The 19,041-nt window shown below is 37.8% G+C and overlaps 1 protein-coding gene across 2 annotated transcripts; it reads left to right on the top strand.

Annotated features, from left to right (window-relative positions):
• Nucleotides 1-3,202: 3,202 nt before the first annotated feature.
• LOC139138798 (uncharacterized) lies at nt 3,203-18,615 on the top strand. 2 transcript variants are annotated; one of them, XM_070707334.1, is made up of 8 exons: nt 3,203-3,587; nt 11,457-11,659; nt 13,321-13,558; nt 14,120-14,280; nt 14,725-14,905; nt 15,448-15,555; nt 15,942-16,082; nt 16,687-18,615. In XM_070707334.1, exons 1-8 carry the CDS (start codon nt 3,551-3,553, stop codon nt 16,776-16,778), a joined length of 1,161 nt encoding a protein of 386 aa, XP_070563435.1. In that variant the 5' UTR covers nt 3,203-3,550; the 3' UTR covers nt 16,779-18,615. The 2 variants fall into 2 exon arrangements, with proteins under 2 accessions (XP_070563435.1, XP_070563434.1); XM_070707333.1 differs by lacking the exon at nt 3,203-3,587 and having other exon boundaries at nt 11,360-11,659.
• The last annotated feature ends 426 nt before the right edge of the window (nt 18,616-19,041 follow it).

Raw genomic sequence — 19,041 nt, forward strand, 5'->3', positions numbered from 1 at the left:
ACGTACGAACGTACGTACGTACGTACGTACATACGTACATACATACGGACAGACAGACAGACCGACAGACAGACAGACAATCATCTTTCTATTCATCTATATCATACATATGAGATAAACGGCAGATACATAAACAATTTATATATATAATATATCTATTTATATATTATATTTACTTGAGTCAGTCAGAGAGACAGACATACAGACAGACATACAGACAGAATATATATATATATATATATATATATATATATATATATATATATATATATATATATATATATATATATATATATATATATATATATATATATATGCATGTTTATATGAGAGAGGGGGCCAAAGATACATAAAGAGAAGTATGGACATATTTAGACAGGAATAGTGACAGGGAGGATCACAGACAGAGACATACAGACAAATAGGGAAAGCAAAGAGACCAAGGTGGGATGACTTTATTTCAATTTGACGGGTTAAAACCACAACACTGTGTACATACAATTTACATTTTGTTTTGATGGGGACTATTTAAATACATAAAGCCATAAATTATTCAAAGCGCATACATTATTCCTGTTGTCACGATCTCCCTGTCAACCAACGAAACAAACACAATAGTATCACCAATCCCAAGAGGATGGAAAGTAATGGCTATGTACATATAATGTGACAGTGATCTTCAGTAGATAAAGGGTAGGCCATGGATCCGACATTTTGCCGTCCACTGGGATAAACTCGTGCATTAGTTAGAGTACATTTGTCTCGCTAGCAATCATCGCATTCACCTTACGATGTCATTCACCTTACGATGTCCTAAAAGTATGTCATAAATTAACTGGGATGAGTATAGTCTTTCACAATTCTCTGCAGCAATTCCTTACTTTTCCATTTTTAACCGAACGTATCAGTCAGTATTGAACATTTATCAAATCTCCACTTTAGCGGTAATTGTTTTTATGCTGTTTCAGCTTTTTTTGTTTGTCTCTCTGAAACAAACAATTTCCTTTTTGGGTGATCTGCTTCGTAAATCACGTTGAAAGTGCCAAATACAGTTGTGGCTGTGAAATATTCAACATTGTTGTTGAACCGAACTTAAATACAATGTTAAAGACAATGTTATTCATGTTTTAGAAAGGTACCTGCACCAAAGCTATATACCCGGACGATATATATTTAGTTTAAAAGAGCAGGTTTTTTAAAAGCTTTATCTCTTAGCAAATTGACTAAGCCTTAATCTGCACAACTTTCAAAGGAGAAAAAAGAACTGGAATCGCATAAAAAACAGCCAATTTCAACAACTGTGTGTTAGAAGCAGGGATTGAGGACTGCCCCTTTGAACTTTGTGGTATGACACTGAATCAGACCACACTTTGCAAAACGATTTTAAGTGGATTTTGTTTGAAGGTGAAATGGAACGTGTAATCAAAAGGCTCACTTAATTCTCATTCATTCAAGGGATGCCATATAGTAGGGCTAAAGAAGGGTAGTAGGCATAGACTATTTGACTTGACGTCCAATAATTATCACTGATGTATCGGTGTACTATTCAGCGTAATGTTGAACTTGAACAGACAAAATGCACGAACAATAAAGCATCGCATCAGGTCCTAGTGGCTAGTCAGTCACGAGGATTAACGAAATGTCGCAAGATATTGAGTGACTTCAATGGAAGGAAGAAAGTGGGAACAAATTTGGATTCGCCGACGAGACGGTCGGATATATGAACTAAAGGGGATCAGATGTAAATATCAAGATCATTCAAAAATATGCAGCTTCGGATACCAAACCCGAAAAAATTGTTTACAAAACAATCCTAAATTAGGTAACAAACAACTCTTCAGAAAACAAGAGATGTCATAGGAATGGCATACCCTAGGAAACACACTTAGACAAGCCGAATTAATGCTAGTAGCAAGATTACTGAGCCAACTTCTTTTTCGTCATAAACAACATTCAGGTAATTTCATCTCTTCCGGCTTATATTTTTCCTTAACTGAACCATAATAATTGCTTAATATTTACGGTTTTATAATGGGAGTTACATGTATATTGCCGAAAATGTATACGTGATATTTACGGCTGTCGTGATACTATAATATACTATATGAACTCTGTCTGACTCTGGCTCTCTCACCTTACCCTTTCTCTCTGTCCCTATGTCTTGCAACAGCTATCAACTCAGGCTGTCTGTCCGCCCTCCTCTATTTGTCTATGTATGTGTATGCCCATTTCTGTCTCTTTGCGCTTCTGTTATTCCAATTCTCTGTCTGACTACGGGGGTGAGTGTCTACCAAGCTCTGTATCTATCTTTTCTATCTTGTACCTATCAGACTCTTTGTGGTTTTTATCCATAGTCTATTTGTTTACCTGACTATCTCTGCCGCTTGCTTGCTCCCTGTCTGGATACATTATGACAGATTCACCGTTAACATGACTCACTATAGTATAAACAGTCCCTATTATGCCCCACACTGTACGTGACTAGGGTTTCGATGTTATCAGCAAGGATATTGATACCGCTCCCACTGCTCCGAACAGCGCTCATGTCGCCTTTGTACTCATGAATAGAAAAGAACCCCTTCTGCTAATACAAAAAAAACGAGGGCGGTTTTAGATCTTCGCCATGCATCAACAGTCACAAAAACGCTACTAAGAAAAGAACAATTATATATATATATATATATATATATATATATATATATATATATATATATATATATATATATATATATATATATATATATATATAAGTTACATGAATCTCTCTATACCAAACGCACACAGGCAGAATTTACAAGGGGTTGAGCAAATTTTCATGGTAATATCGCCAAGAGTAGAGATATGTAATTATGTTCGTATTCCCAATCTAAAAAGTAACCTGGCCGGGGTCAACCCGAACAAAAGCGAGGCCATTAATTACAGGGAAATTCCTAGATTAGGCACGGTGAAATGTGCTGAAGCGTAAAAATTCCCCTGGATTATCCTTGCCAATTCACAGACAGGACGGTTTAAAAGACATATATCGATGTAGGTTTTGTTTATCGAATGAAATTGTATTTGTAGAGTAGTCTACTAGGCGTAAAAATGCTACTTATACAATTGTAGTTGTAATAATAAATATGACTATAAAACTGTATATTTGTTTGATGATTTTGAATAATTATTTTTTCAACATTTTGATAAAAGAAGCACTATATACATCACTTTACTCGTTGGATGTTTATCAAGACGTCGTTTTATTTCCATTTTTTTCTTCTGTCAAAATTATACAAAATTTGGCACAATGTATTTGTATCATAGTAGGAACGACAAAGGAGATAGATTCTTTGTAAACCCAAATTGTACGGCGTTAAGCGTCATTTAAATGATCATCGGTCCCCGGTCTCAAAAGAGAGGTTACTTGCCTGTGCACACGGCACTATAGATGACGACGACAGCCGCAGCTTGAACCCCGGGAAAACCAACACCCGGCTCATTCCGTAAGACTTCGCCGTGCACAGCTCGAGTAGATTCGTCAGATCGAAGGGCCTTTCCTCCAAAAAGTGCAATTATGACCACGTCTGCTGTCGTGCTTTGTCTGTTTTCAGGTAAGTAATTTTGGTCATAAGACTGTTTCACCACATTTGCAAATTTATAAAAAGGCATCCCAAATTTTGCAGGCGACAAAGACGAGGAAAATGAGACGAACAGAGTATACTTTAATTATATATTTAGGTCACCTTAAAACCTTACCTCATCAATACTTGGCAATGGACACATATGATGGAAAATTAGAATGTTTTTCTACTCGTGCAAGAGAAGCGAAAATTTCAGTTTGATTCACTCATTGGCCCTCTGAGTCGGTTTCTCGGTAAAGGAAGTCTATCATTTGCAAAACGCCCGCCGTCGAGTGGCTGCAGTACTGGCAGAACATGGGTAATGAAGCATGAACGACAAAAAGGTGACGTGACATAGGCTTTTGGAAGTTGAACCGCGCCAAAACTTTTCGGTCGTCACTCTCTCAGTGATCGTATCATTGCAATAGCTTGTCAGGCCGGGGAAAGTGTCCATACATTGAGAAAATGTACTTGTGGGTGTTAGCAGGCTGCATAGAGTAATAAAATGCTTGTCATTTGGAGGTGATGGAATTCTTTTATTCCCAGCAAGCGAGGCGTATCACTCAACTGAGCATCAGCGATATGTATAATCACATACAGTGGAGGGACTGTGGTGTAATGTAGGTCTGCAATGAATTACAGAATCAACTCCCTGTCACGCTATACGGTAGAGTCGGTGTAGAAAGAATTGTAATAGTACTCAGTGAAAAACATCATCACTCTGCTTAGGCAGGCAAATCCAGTACAAATTAGCTAATTTACAAGCCTGCAATTACTTCTTAAACTGAAGGCCTGCAACATCATAATATATATACTCTGACATTAAGTGTAAATGAAAAATTCTATTTTAGTCTTTGGATTTTACATTAATTTTACACAAGCTCAGTATGAACTGCGAGGTATTATGTATACGAACACCCTTTTTGTGCTATACAGAACATCCATTGGAGGTCCTAGGATATGACAGATGGTAATGTTGTTTGTGTTTGCGATGTGCTGAAGGTATTTCTCGCATTCATACAGTGGCGGGTTGTAACTGTTGGTGTACTGTTCAGTATTTTCGACCCTGTTCGTAAGACGCAGTTTCATGTCGTACCCACAAAGTCATGTCGGAGTGACTTGTGTTCCACCTGTCACCACACCCTGTGATGGGTGTGATGTTCAATTCTATTGTCGGAAGGTGAACGGAAGTCTGTATTTGTCAACTATAGGATTTTATATTCTGCAAAATGCATTGTTTGCATCGCTAATAGTTTGTATTTCAATTTACTGTGGTGAGAAGAATAAGACAATTCATTTGCCTTACGGAACAAAATCAAACAAAATATTATTAAAAGGTTATAGCTATACATAACAGTTATAACTATAAGATGCCCCTCTAAACGAACGTGAAAGTTTAATGATATATATTAGATAACGTAATGTTCATTTCATAAATCAATATTTCTGAGTTTCTTTATCTGGAACATATTGTTTTTTTTCAGGATTTTTTGTTTCTAAAATCAAATTTCGTGTCATCTGTCGTACGCTTTACTTATTTAATCTAAATTGCCCAATCTTGTCTCGGTACCGTTCGATTAAAATAATAAACTGATCAATAATTACTTTTTGAATAATGAAATACTTTTGTTAGCAGCAGACGTACCAATAGAGCAATATTGTTTGCTTTGTTTGTTTGTTTGTTTTTTCATTTGTATAAGCGAATTTTGACAATTATGACTCAGCAAAAACTCAAATGAACGAAACCCGAAATGGATGGTTGGGTGTCAATGTGAGCGCCTGTCTCTTCAGTTTCTTTCTTAAACTTGGATATTACAAAAATAACATATGCAGTTGCTATACCAACGCAATATTCATTTCAAGCCAAGCTATACGCAGATACCGTTTCAGGTGATTAATCGCCTCGTTTCGTATGACACGAGCAACTATGAGCGTCCAGTTAGTGTACAGGTCTGTGAGAAGCTCAGATCAGTCGTGAGCAAAGACTGTACTGTACTGTTACAAGTTCCAGTTTCTCAAGAATTGATGTTATGGCAAGTCAGACCAAAAACGTCCGCGTGACAATTTCCTCTGCGATTCCAAAATGTTTAGTAAGAAAGAAGATCATTTATAAAATCGTCTTAATATGTTTATCCGACTGATTACTATAATGTTTGTCACGTGGGTGTCGCTGATTGGCTGCTCTAGTGGCTACCTCTTTTCATTGGCTCCATAACATTTAATTTATTCAATTTATTGATGCCAGTGAAACGCCTCTAATACCAGACCCATCGGACTCAGAGTGACTAGATAATGGCCTTGGAAGATGTTTAAGATGTGTTCAATTAAAATCATTTCCACAGCCTTTTTTTGTTTTCCATTTGCATCTTCAATGACACAAAACAAAACCATCGCCTGATACGATTGACAGAGAGTGATGAAGAGATGGGTATCATGATATTGGAGAAAAGATATTTAGCCATTCATGCAGACAATATGATATGGAGTGAAGCCAACCGTGTGGTTATATTAATCAACAAGGGAAAGCGGCTGTACGCCGTGACTGTGTATTTCAATGAAGAATGTGCATGGACGTCCCATATCGAGACGTTCTTCGCTGCAGTGACCACTATGAATTCCCCAACACAATAGGGTAACAAAACATAGCAACAGTGCTACCCGCAATTTCTGGACTAGCTGGACTAAAAATATTATATAATGGAAACTATATATAAATTATAAAAATATCAAGTGAATTTTTTCAAGCAGCCCTCATTTATTATGATCACAATGTCGCTAGCCTACAATAACATTAGACCATTAGTTCGGGTACTTCAGGGGGTTGGTGGTATGTATGGTCATCGGTGTCTATTAGAGGTTGTAATCGCCTTTATTAGGCTCGACAGTTGAATCGTCAAATTTCATCAAATCACGCGGAAATAGTTCGCACAGAGAAAACGTTAGCACTTTACTGAAATTCGGAACGGAAGGTTTGTAGGACGGGGGGGGGGGGGGTATCATTAAGGTAATATGCACCCGAAAGTGAAAGACTTAAACTTTTGCTCTAACTTTCCTCAAGGAATCTTTCAATCATTCTCTTCAAAATCAAGAATAAAAATAGGGGGTCACCGTGCAAATTTTGGTACTAGAGAAACAAATAACCCAAGATTTACCGATATTAGAAATTCAAAATGGCCGCCATCCCTGTGTTAATTCTATGGAGAAAAATAAAAATTTTCGAATTTCAAAAAACTAAGCCGGTGAAAAGTTTTCTTTCACCAAGAGCTTTAAAATGAACCCCCACATGTGGTATATTAGAAGAGAATTGTAAAAGTTTGAGAGTCCGAATGTCTGTCCCCGAGGTGCGTTCTACCTTAAGACATATTCTCAGATGGTTAATCTCAACTTTGATGCTATGGGTGTCTGCAAAGTTAACTTGCGTAGATATTTAATTTAATTCAAAATATTAACATTCTATAACTCATTTCATCATGCTCATCATTTTGTTATATCTACATGCTACACCACTAATGCCAGGTCTGTACTTTGCAAGACATTGCTGCTCGCCGATGCACACTATTTCAATTATAACGATTGGCCGATTCTTGCTGACGACCGGCGACAAGCTTCGATTGATTCGGTCGCAAAAAGAGTAGTTTTGTCAGGTAGACAGTGCATTAATAGATTCAGATCTAGGCAAATACCAGGTGGACATGCAGGAGGACAGGAGATCTGGGAGTTGATAGGTGAAGGGTATGTATGTATGTATGTATGTATGTATGTATGTATGTATGTATGTATGTATGTATGTATGTATGTATGTATGTATGTATGTATGTATGTATGTATGTATGTATGTATGTATGTATGTATGTATGCACGCACGCACGCACGCACGCACGCATGTATGTATGTATGTATGTATGTATGTATGTATGTATGTATGTATGTATGTATGTATGTATGTATGTATGTATGTATGTATGTATGTATGTATGTATGTATGTATGTATGTATGTATGTATGTATGTATGTATGTATGTATGTATGTATGTATGTATGTATGTATGTATGTATGTATGTATGTATGTATGTATGTATGTATGTATGTATGTATGTATGTATGTATGTATGTATGTATGTATGTATGTATCAATCTGTCTGTTTGTCTGCTTGTCTATCTATGTGTGTGTATGTATATGTGTATGTATAAATCCGTCTTTTTGTCTGCTTGTCTATCTATTGTATTGTCGCACGGTACTACATTAACATGTGTATTCAGCAGACCCGGCAGTTGAGCCTGTTTCTCGACGTACATGTAGCTACCTCTACTATATACATAACGTTTATAACGTTTTTTGAACCAATATAAAATACTACTGACATGTACGCTTATCCTTTAGGGTGAAAAATCACTTTATAACCACGTATTTAATTTACAATCACAAGTTAAAGGAAAATTGCACGTCTTCAGATTGCAGACTCACGGCAGAGTCTAACATGGAGTGAAATTCTGGTGTTTTTTTCCTTGAGAGTCTCATCCGAGCAAAGGGTTGTTTTCACAACGTGAAAATGTGAAAAATTGCCCTTTTTTGCCTTTCTGGTGTCTTAACTGTCAAGGGAGACGATTTAAGTAATCAATCAGCAAGGCTTACAGACGTTATCTGAATGCTAATACGAATGACTGCCTTCCGCACGTATAGAGGGCAGAATGCCACCGAACATACAGTGCATTCGACAAACGACGTTTTAATTAGCATATGGCGCTAAAAGCAAAGTGACTGATGACTAAGATTGCAGTCGTACGTCAAAACGAAGTAGACCTAAGGTTTGAAATTCACGATAAAATATTCGATATTAAGATATTTTAGTGTTAATAGCATATTGTCTACAGAATCATATGGTAATGAATCGCGCCAAAAGTGCACTGAATCCGATTTTGTTTAGTTATTTTATACTGTTTACCGCACCGTTTTGGGCTAAAAGCAACATTTAATCTCAGAAAGTAATTAAATACACGAGGCAGTTTTAATGGCCATTAGATCCCGGAGTCGTGTTGGTCGGTAACAAGGGCGAACAAAATATGATAGATGTCTCGTCTAAATTACCCGCCAATTTGAGAGCATCCACAGACCGGTACGCAAGAAACAGACATTGGTTTGTGACTTGAGTCACGTTCATGGATCATCTTTGATCATTCGCAGCAGACGAGGTTTTGGCTGAAAGAGTACCTCACTTCTACATATACATTTTACAAACCAAAGAAAGGTAGGATGATGAAAGATTGTCAGTACAGATTGACAAGGTTGCAATTTAAAATAGGGCAATAATTGAAACCTGTCTGTGTGGGATATCATGTGAGCAGCGATATTTAATATTTAGAAGAGTGACCGAGGCCTAAAAGGAAAAAGGGTTTGTTCGTTTCTCATCCTCGCGCGTATCGGTATAGACCATTTTATCATGTTCGTTTGAAAAACTTATATGTAATAAAATGAGAGTCTGTTAGGTAGAGCATGTAATATTATCTGTAGCATCGCATGTTCACGGTGTATTGTTTAGAACTATTAATTATCACCGCCATCATATAGGATGTCAGAATTGCCATTGCATGCAAATAATGCTGATTTTTTAACGTCGAGAGCTGGATCTTTAAATTTAAAAAAGTGAATATATAAAATACAGCGTCGCCACGTCATTTTTTCTAAGAGACCTATGACGAGAAATTCATTTATTTATTTGTCTTAGCATAATTATGACGCCTGAATATTGACAACGCAGGGGTCAGATCAGGTCAGATCAGGTCTGTTCCACGTTTTAGGCTGTCTGTAACCCTTGCCTTGTGAACACGAATAAAACAGCCATGCCTTGGTATTTTACGCTTGAAATGGTTCAATTTTGTCGTTGAAATATGTACCGCGATGCCTGTTTCCGCGGTCGGTCATCAAATTCAAAACAATTCAAAAGTTAACATTCTGTGAATGGTATAGGAAGCTTCATATCTTGATGACATGGATAAACATTGGCCGTCCCTTCCCAAAAAACTGTAGTAAACACTTCTTTTACCAGGTCATGAGGGCTATAGGGCCCTGGCTCATTTATTACCCCGAGGGGCCATGTGTTACCAGGCTATAGCGATGTCACGGTGTTCCTGGTAATGTAAGGCCACTATAGCCGGAATGAAGACCAGGTTATAGGTGTTTTATAACACACCACCTGCTCATCCTCTTGCATGCCATTGTTATAAATGTGCTTTTATGTACCAGGCACTGACACAATACATTAATAAAAGTTTAACGGGCGATTTTCCGGGCGAGTACAGTAGTACCAGTTGCTTCACAAAAAGGAGCAAGTATCCTTAGCACAGCATACAACGTCGTCGGTTGCACTTGGATTTTCGTTGCCAATAAGCTCTTCAAGTTCCTAAACCGTGGAAACAGAAAATCTTGCTGTTTTAGAGAGGCTCATCGCTCATCCCGGGCGCTCATCACGTTCTTGTCATCTGCCATTATTTCAAAGCTGCAGACGACACTACGCGTACTTATGGTCACGTAACCGGACACTTTTCCTAGCCAAAATTTTATTTCCCTACGGAAATAGTCTTTAGAACATATCCTCTGACGTCACTTTTGTCGATTCAGTGGGGACTAGACGTATCTATTTTCTCGTCACGTGACGTAATCTGCGAATCGCAACACAGAATGAGCATGTGGCGTCTTATAAACCCAACTAAGTTCAAGCAGATACTAGATTACCCCCCCCCCCCCCCCGAGCCGTCGGGGTGACTTGGAAAGTATCATCACCGAGCGTCAAATTTATCCCTCAAAATTATAGTAATTCTACTCCAATAACATCGACATTATGATATAATAATTGTGGACAGGCTGACCTGCCTCCTGTCGCAATTACAATATTATTAAAATATTAAAACTAATCCGCACATATGAGATCAGGTATCCTTGAAAACTAGGCCAATTTAAACCCTTGTAGTTGTAAGGGTTTGCTTTCGAAATTTCGTCACTCGAAAAAGCTTTTAATCATTATCCAATTATTCAAGTAGCCGCCAGTACTATTAGAAAATTGGCTCATATGATAAAACTCTTTGATTGATGTCGCAAGCCGTATAATGCTGCAAAGTGGCTACATGACTCGCAAATCCCTGGAGTCCGCTAAATTGATTGCAAAGTCAATCGATCAAACTGTCGTCGTCGGGGATATCACAATCATCTTACATCCTAAAGTGTGCATAATTTGCGAAGAACAAAAGCTAAACAGCTCCAGATCAATGACCGTGATGAACTCCTGGTGAACTCGATGAACATATGATGACGAACTCAAAATGAACCCCAAAAGTATGTCAGGAGATGAATGTCAAAGACATCCCCACTTTCCTGTACACTGGAATGTACATTCAATCAACAGAGAAGCCACTAGCTTATTTGCATAATATTGCTGTCATACATGTGCTGAAGACAACAGTCAAAGATTGTCTGTGTGTAGGGTACCTGAACTTATGCAGCGCTCTCAGTGATAAATCTGTAAGCGGTATCAACGGGGTATTTGTGCCTATTCTAAACATGGTTTAATATGCTGCAATAGAGCTGTGAGTGACTTCTCAAAAGATGTTTTCTAAATATAATTTTTATGCTTAAAATACATTTGCGTTGCATTCAACAAATTTAGTGGATATGAATTTCGGCTCGATGAAGTTTAAATCGTACCTCCTTCTGAACTAAAGAAGAGTGAAACTAACTCAGAGGGGTCTATGAAGTCAAAAGGAAGCATGAAATGAGGAGCTGATAATGATTGGTGATTCCTGTTTCCTTTTACATCCAAAATATATGCAGAAAATAAAGTGTAATCGAATACCGCCTTCTCTTTCAGTGTCGCTGCTCTTTGCGTCCCCGGCTAGGTCGGAAGATGTGGCCGCAAACCTCAAGAAGTTGATCGAGGACAACTTCAGCCAAAATCGCCACCACACAGCCGGGATGCAAACCCACATCGCAGCTAGAGACTTCATCAAGAAGACATTCGAAGACTATGGCCTCGAGGTTAAACTGAAGAGTTTCCCGACCTCCGACACAACGGTAGGGTTAGTCCTTCAAAACTCCCGATATACGTCGTATTTTCAAGTAGTTCGATTCAGTTTGTGAAATGCAATTTCTTCTTCTCCCTTAAAAAACTATATTACAATGTAAGGTATTCAACTTGATAACACAGACTGTATGTATGTGATAGCCAGTGTCCTTGGTAACGAGTACTAAACGTTCAGTCCTGATTATGCACTAATATATAATAACTTTTACTTATTGTACACTATGTGTTGCAATTAGGCTTGCAAAGCTGATACTTTGTATATCAACGTATTATACATAGAGGAAATATTGAAAATATTGTGAAAAGATACATCCATCGATCTTTCATTTAAAGCGGGACTGACAGACGTTTTATCGTTACATTAAACCAGTAGCTTAGACTAGCAGTGCCTCATGCTATGGAATCAGATTGTTTGGCGACAGGTCGGTAGCCAGTTGCTTTATGAATAAGACGCAGACGCCAATAAGACTGATGTACTACTTTTATACTATAGAAATAACGGGCGACGCGCTGACCATTTACGTTTATTTGTGGGCAAGGGCGAGAGGAAAGCCAAAAATTAACGGGCGAGGCTTGCCGAGCCCGTTAATTTGGCTTTCCTCGAGCCCGCGACCACAAATAAACATTAATGGTCAGAGCGGAGTCTGTTATTTCCATTATATTATCAGCTAACCCAAGAAAGCCGTAAAAAATTCCGAAAATTTCAGGAGCGAACGACAACTGGGCCCCAGAACTGAGAAATACGCGACGCACTGTTACGCGCGCTGTAAAATGTTGGGAAATCTGGAAATATTTTCAGAAAAAGGTATCTCAACTAGGCCCACAGGTGCTCCATTTTATTTTGTGATTGATTATGATTTACGTTTGAGCTGTAAAGTTACGATTCTTTGAGTTGTTAATCTTATTATTCATATTCACGGGCATATAAACAGACCATTACTGTGTATTTGTGGTCAGTCACGTGGTTCAGCTCGACCAATCAAAATGCGACAGACAGGGCATGGTAATATAATACATATTTTTATGTCGCCTCTGAGTCCGAGTCGGCCCTGGTTTGAGAAAAACAATATGTGAACTGCGTCGGCCCTGGGGCGGTCTAAATCATGTCGGGTCTGATGGGTGAGTTCAGCGTCGACACAAATTTGCGACCTGGCCAAAACTTGTGTGTGTGAGAACGGTTTATATCTGTAGGCATATAATATCACAACAGGATAAATTGAAGGAATAAACTTCGGTAGGCTATCACATAAGTGGTTGGCTGTTCGTAGACCGTGGGGTCAGTAACTGCTGCCCGGGAAAAGCCGAGCGACGGAGACCAGTCAATACAGTGTGAACGCGGACCAAAATTGTTCTAATCTTATCGCAATCTTGCGCCAGGCCTAGAGGCGGTCCTTGGTGCCGACCTTGGTACGAACCTAGCAAAATTCACACTTCTTAAATGTATAAATGAAATAACGTTCAATAAAAATAAACAACTGTAAGATTTAACGTAATTACAACTATCACTGATGGAGGCAGAAATACGCCGTGAATGATTTGTATGTATAGATTACCTATGCAAATGAAACAGAAGGACAAGTCTTTATGTTATCTCAGGAGACCAACGATCCAACCCAAAAGGTCTAACCCTTCACGATTGCTCTCCCTACAGACAAACGGAACAAACGTGATTGGCGTGCTTAGAGGAACAAACAGCGGTACTTCGAACGATTCGGTTCTGCTGGTGGGGGCGCACTATGACACGACAGCAACCACTCCTGGCGTGGATAACAATGGTTCTGGACTCGCCGCTCTGCTAGAAATGCTACGGCTGCTTCTACAGTCAACAACGGGCTGCGTGAACTCAAACACCATGATCTTCGTCGCGTTCGATTCCTACGAAGAAGACGGCAAGTAATCTAACAATTTTTTACAACAGTAATGACTTATCAAGGGACAAATAATTCAAAAACACTCTTATTTTGCAAGATATAAATAAAACTATAGAACCTGTATTTATCATACCTGAAGGAAACACATGTACATGAATTATGAGAGATAAAAATAAGCTTACGAACCTCTAAAAAGGTTTGAGAAGGTAGCTGTCGTACATATACATACATACATACATACATACATACATACATACATACATACATACATACATACATACATACATACATACATACACACAGATATATATATATATATATATATATATATATATAATATATATATATATATATTTGTACTTTATTGTCTCTTTTTAATCCATTCGTTAAAATTGCTTATTTCGTGCCGTACATGTATACATGCCGTAAATATATATATATATATTATATATATATATATATATATATATATATATATATATATATATATATATATATATACACTTTATTGTCTCTTTTTTCATCAGTTCATTAAAATTGTATATTTCGTGCCGTACATGTCTTTATTTCTTGAAACAGATAATTCATGCCCTGAGGGTATGTGTGGAAGTAAATATTTTGTGGCAAATGACCTTGCTGATTACATTGGTGAAGGTTCCTTCCAAGGAGCAATTATCATGGATTCGATCATGAACTTTGATTCCACTGACAATTCCCAAGAAATATTCCTTCAAGACCCGGTAAGGAAAAGTAAAACTAATACAGCATATTAGATATAGATTATTTTGTTAATGGAAGTAATAATCTCGACCTATCTTTGCTGGTATTCCTGCCTATCTGTTCTAGGGATGGGCTGGTGCCATTTCAAACCAATAGAGGTGGAACCTCGATGAGAAGCCATGCTGAGTGTGTTACACGATGAGTTCTTCTGATGAACGTTTATTACACTTACTTACACACATGTTTATCCAAAACATTGGACCAGATTCATGTTTTCTCTTCACAAAGTAGTATCCATTATTGCCTCTGATAAATTTCCTGTCACACAAACAAGAACTTGTTCACTAATATAGAAGCGTCAGGGAGGATCACGTTCCATGGGTGCAGAAACATACAGGTGAACAGAAACGAACTACTTCTCGATAGCTATTTTCTTCTTGTCTCCTTTATGTTTACTCTTTTAGTCTGGACAATTTGACCCTTTCAATAACCAACTGCAAGATGAGAAATTTGTGGGTAATTTCTTGTTCTGCGCAACTCGACACGCAGACGCAGACAGAGCTTTATTGACAGCGTTTGTGAACGAATGGGAGGCTCTGCCAGATGATGTCTATAAACTAAAACAGCTACCGCTCAACATTGCAGGTATGTTGGGCGATTTCCTATTTTCATTCTCTGTAAAATATTACAAGGACACGTCAGGTCGTATGACCGGCTTAATCACACAACGTAAGATTATGGTAATCTTCACCTCCTTAATCATCATCATTATCATCATCACCATCATCAGCATCGTCACCATCAGCATCATCAACTTGGCCATCTGCAAAACATAAACATATAATTCATACAGCGCATTTATCAACAAAACCTCAACATCTCGGAAAACAGCATCATCGTCATCATTGTGGTCATGCTCATGGTCATTATAAGATTCCTCTTTCCTTTGTCCTTTTTCTAGTCCTCCCTCTCTTTGTCATGATTATCATCACCGCCACCACCTACACCACTACAGGCAAAAACTACATCACAACAGCTCCACTTCCTAATACAATCACATAATAGACTATCACTGTGGTCAACTGCCAGCATTCGAATCTTTAACGGCAACAATTATAACGACCTCTAGAACCTTCACCAAAGACAAACATTATGTGTTTATAATTCACGATGTGTTTGCTTCGCAGAACCGCCGACCAAGGACCAGCTATCGATCGAATTCCTCTTCGATGGTGACCATGCAGCGTTTTGGGAAAATGACCTTGCGTACAGCGCCCTCTATCTCACCGATACAAGTGAGCTTGTTGAATGCTCATACAGCAAGGCGACGAACGACAGTTTTGCACAATAAGCACAATAAGACCCGGTCTCATTAAAAAAATGAAGCATAATTTTTTTCTCATGTATATACAGATTTAGGTAGTACACACCTCAAAAGTGATAGACTGCACATTTGTCCAAACTTTCAATAAGGAAAATTTAAACCATTCCCTTTCGAAATCCGGAATAAACTCAGGCGGCCAGTACAAAATTTGCGAATAATTAGATAATAGTATGCGTATAACAAAAATAATATTGTCACATACAGAGAATATACAAGCTTCTGTCGGCCTTGTCTCGTGAACGGAAACCAAACATGCTAAATACAAAATTAACGAAAAAAATACTTTCTCTATTTCAGAGGGATCTCGCGGTGTGATGAAGGAATGTTATCACAACCAGTGCGATAACACCACCCTATTGACAACGGATAACTTGAACTTCTTGGCCAAGACAACTAAGGCATTAACAAACGCTGTTAACAAGATGGCTGAGTGCAAAGGTGAGAAAATATATTTAATATATTTTTCAAAGCGTACAGCATGTATATATATATATATATATATATATATATATATATATATATATATATATATATATATATATATATATGCATGCATGTATGTATATATGCACTCATGCATGCATGCATGCATGCATGCATGCATGTATGTATGTATGTATGTATGTATGTATGTATGTATGTATGTATTATGTTGTATGTATGTATGTATGTATGTATGTATGTATGTATGTATGTATATTTATGTACAGATGTACGTGTGTACTGAGGCTCGTGTTTAGTTCTATTGTTTGACAAATCGATAGCTGCATGTACATTGGTTGCGAAAGCTTGCAAAAGTAAGATAAACCGCTCAAAGGAAAGCAGAGCGGACTCTAATAGTCCCTTTCACTCGCAAAGTTTTAACTAATCGCACCATCATCTATCTAGTCGACTGGGGATCGGGTCTCAAATAGATTTGAAGATACGCAGAGGGAAAGATAGAAAACTAGAAAGTTTACTTAAAAGTTTAAGAGCATACACAACATCGCTTTCAAATGTCGAGTGTACTGATGTATAATTATGTGTTTTGCTTTCTCTACAGATAAAGATACCTCCCTGGGCAATAGTCTGTACAGTGCACAGGCATCATTGGGCCTGTTCCTTTCTCTGGTGGCATTTTTAGCAGCGATTTGAGCAAGTCATCAAGCAGTGATGACTCGCTCAAGATCAAGCACGGCCAGCGAAATGATTGTATGTATCATGCAGTATAATGGTAACGTCGATTTAAGCTGCCTCGGACCGTCCGTCGGTTAGTTTGGTGTGCTGATCGACGTCTTGTCGGTCTCTAATGCTGCCCTCACCGTCGAGGAATGACGCCCCTTAAAAGGGGCTGAACTAAATCTGACCCCGGGCAGTAAATGTCAAAAGACTTTAAAATAAATGAAATAATACGTAGATTTTAAAGATTTTAGCCGTTTTATTGCAACACCGATTCGAAGTCTAGAACAGTAATGTAGCATGAGAGAAGAATATAACATAATGATTTTATACACACTTCATTTCATACTTGTATCTTATGAGGAACAGTCATGGCGCATTTTACAATGTCAAACAGGCTGTAAACATTTTTTTTTACAACTTCCGTCTCTTATCGTACTTTTGAAATCATATGTCTGTCAGCTTCTCTCCATCAGAACAATATACTAAAGCGATGTTTTTTCAGTTTCTTCTTACATGTAGCTCTTTCAGTGAACAACGTTGTGTCATGCTGCTGTCGATGGTCATCAACACTGTAATATACAGGACTATACAATTGCATGCATTAAGCAAATTTACGAACAAATAAACAAGCAAATAGGAACAAAAATACATAGCGCCCTAGCGCTGATACTTCTTCCTAGAACAGCCACTATCTCTCAGGGCTAGTAAGGTCGTGATAGAAGAACCCTTTCCGATATCAAGAGTCTGGTTTTGTAATTTTTTAAGGTATAGTGTCTATAGGTGTTTTGAATATTTTCATTGCACTTGTTCTATAAAACAAACACTTGCTTATTCTTCTTCCTGTTGTACGTTGGGATTCAAACAGTTGAACTTGCAAATCAATATAATTGTGCAATGTTTTCATCAACCAACGAATTCTAGCCCGCATTAAACACTATGATTATGAACAATATCAGACTGGGCAATTGATATTATACTGGTTGTAAGTTTAATTGTATTGGGAGTAGAAATATAAAGTGTACGTTACAGAAAGAACAAGACATACTAGAAATCGCATCAATGTTTCATGCGCTGAAGACCATACCATGAAAAATAATACCATACATCACAAAGTATCTAAACATTCGCCATGCAAGTCAGACAGGCATATAGCTGGTGCTGTCTTGTTAGGCTTAGAGCAGATACATTTACAAATCTCTTATATGACGAAAATACCTTACTAATCGAGTCGATGGAAATTTTGCTTTGATACGAGCGTCCACTTGGAGCGCAATTTTGCTTGCTGACCTGAAATGTATAAGGCCGTAACTTTATTATAGTTCAAGGTTATGCAGGGGTCGTTTAAATGAGCTATGCAAAATTTGGTGCAAGACCATAATGTTCCTACTTGTCGTTGCGGTATGTCTCTACCGAGTTGTCACGTGTGTACTGCATGTTAAGATTCTTCGAATAGTTTTTCAGCAGGACACCCTCTGTAGGTGATATCAAAAGACGTTTCTAAGAAAGCATTCGATAAAATCTCAAATCTACTAAGGATAGATAAAGGATCCGTTATCAGGGGATTTTCTATCCCTTGTGTTTTGTCCTGTATTTTATCAAAATTCATTGTCTAGAGTTTAAATCGTTAATAGATAGAGCTTTTCAAGGGCAATCAATATCGTATGTGTATAAGAAGTAATGTTCGGTAAAACGCGATGATATCAGTGTATTTTGTATTATTGAGAGTTTTCAATTTCTTGTTACTTATACTATCTTCGTATACAATCAATTAAACTTCACTGGAAATATTAATAAACACATTAAACCTAAAGATGAGCATATTTGTGTCTTGAAATGGGTTTATGGCAAATTTTTGACAGGGTACCCTCGTTCTACAATTCCTGCTTTATGATTTATATAAGATGAGCATATTTGTGTCTTGAAATGGGTTTATGGCAAATTTTTGACAGGGTACCGTCGTTCTACAATTCCTGCTTTATGATTTATTTTTTTCAGAGGCCTCACTTAAGTGTGTTTTTCACACCCCACTGTCCGTCCCCGATTAAATGTTTGTCGCAGTTCCGGTCAAACATGCTGGCCATTTGTTATTAAACGTACGTTAGTCTTGATAAAGGTTATTTATTTTACAGTAATGTATAACAGATAATTGGTTGAAATGATGATATGACTGAATCGTCAATTCTTGGGGGGTGTGGGGGGGTTTTGAGGTTGTCTACTGATCGACCACAGAAATTAG

Source organism: Ptychodera flava, chromosome 8 (genome assembly GCF_041260155.1).
Source record: "Ptychodera flava strain L36383 chromosome 8, AS_Pfla_20210202, whole genome shotgun sequence".
Taxonomy (NCBI): Eukaryota; Metazoa; Hemichordata; class Enteropneusta; family Ptychoderidae; genus Ptychodera; species Ptychodera flava.

Coding starts and splice junctions, on each gene's coding strand:
- LOC139138798 (XM_070707333.1), top strand. CDS start 11,375: ATGATTGGTGATTCCTGTTTCCTTTTACATCCAAAATATATGCAGAAA. Junction 14,906..15,447: donor GCTACCGCTCAACATTGCAG/GTATGTTGGGCG, acceptor TTTGCTTCGCAG/AACCGCCGACCAAGGACCAG. Junction 15,556..15,941: donor CCTCTATCTCACCGATACAA/GTGAGCTTGTTG, acceptor TCTCTATTTCAG/AGGGATCTCGCGGTGTGATG.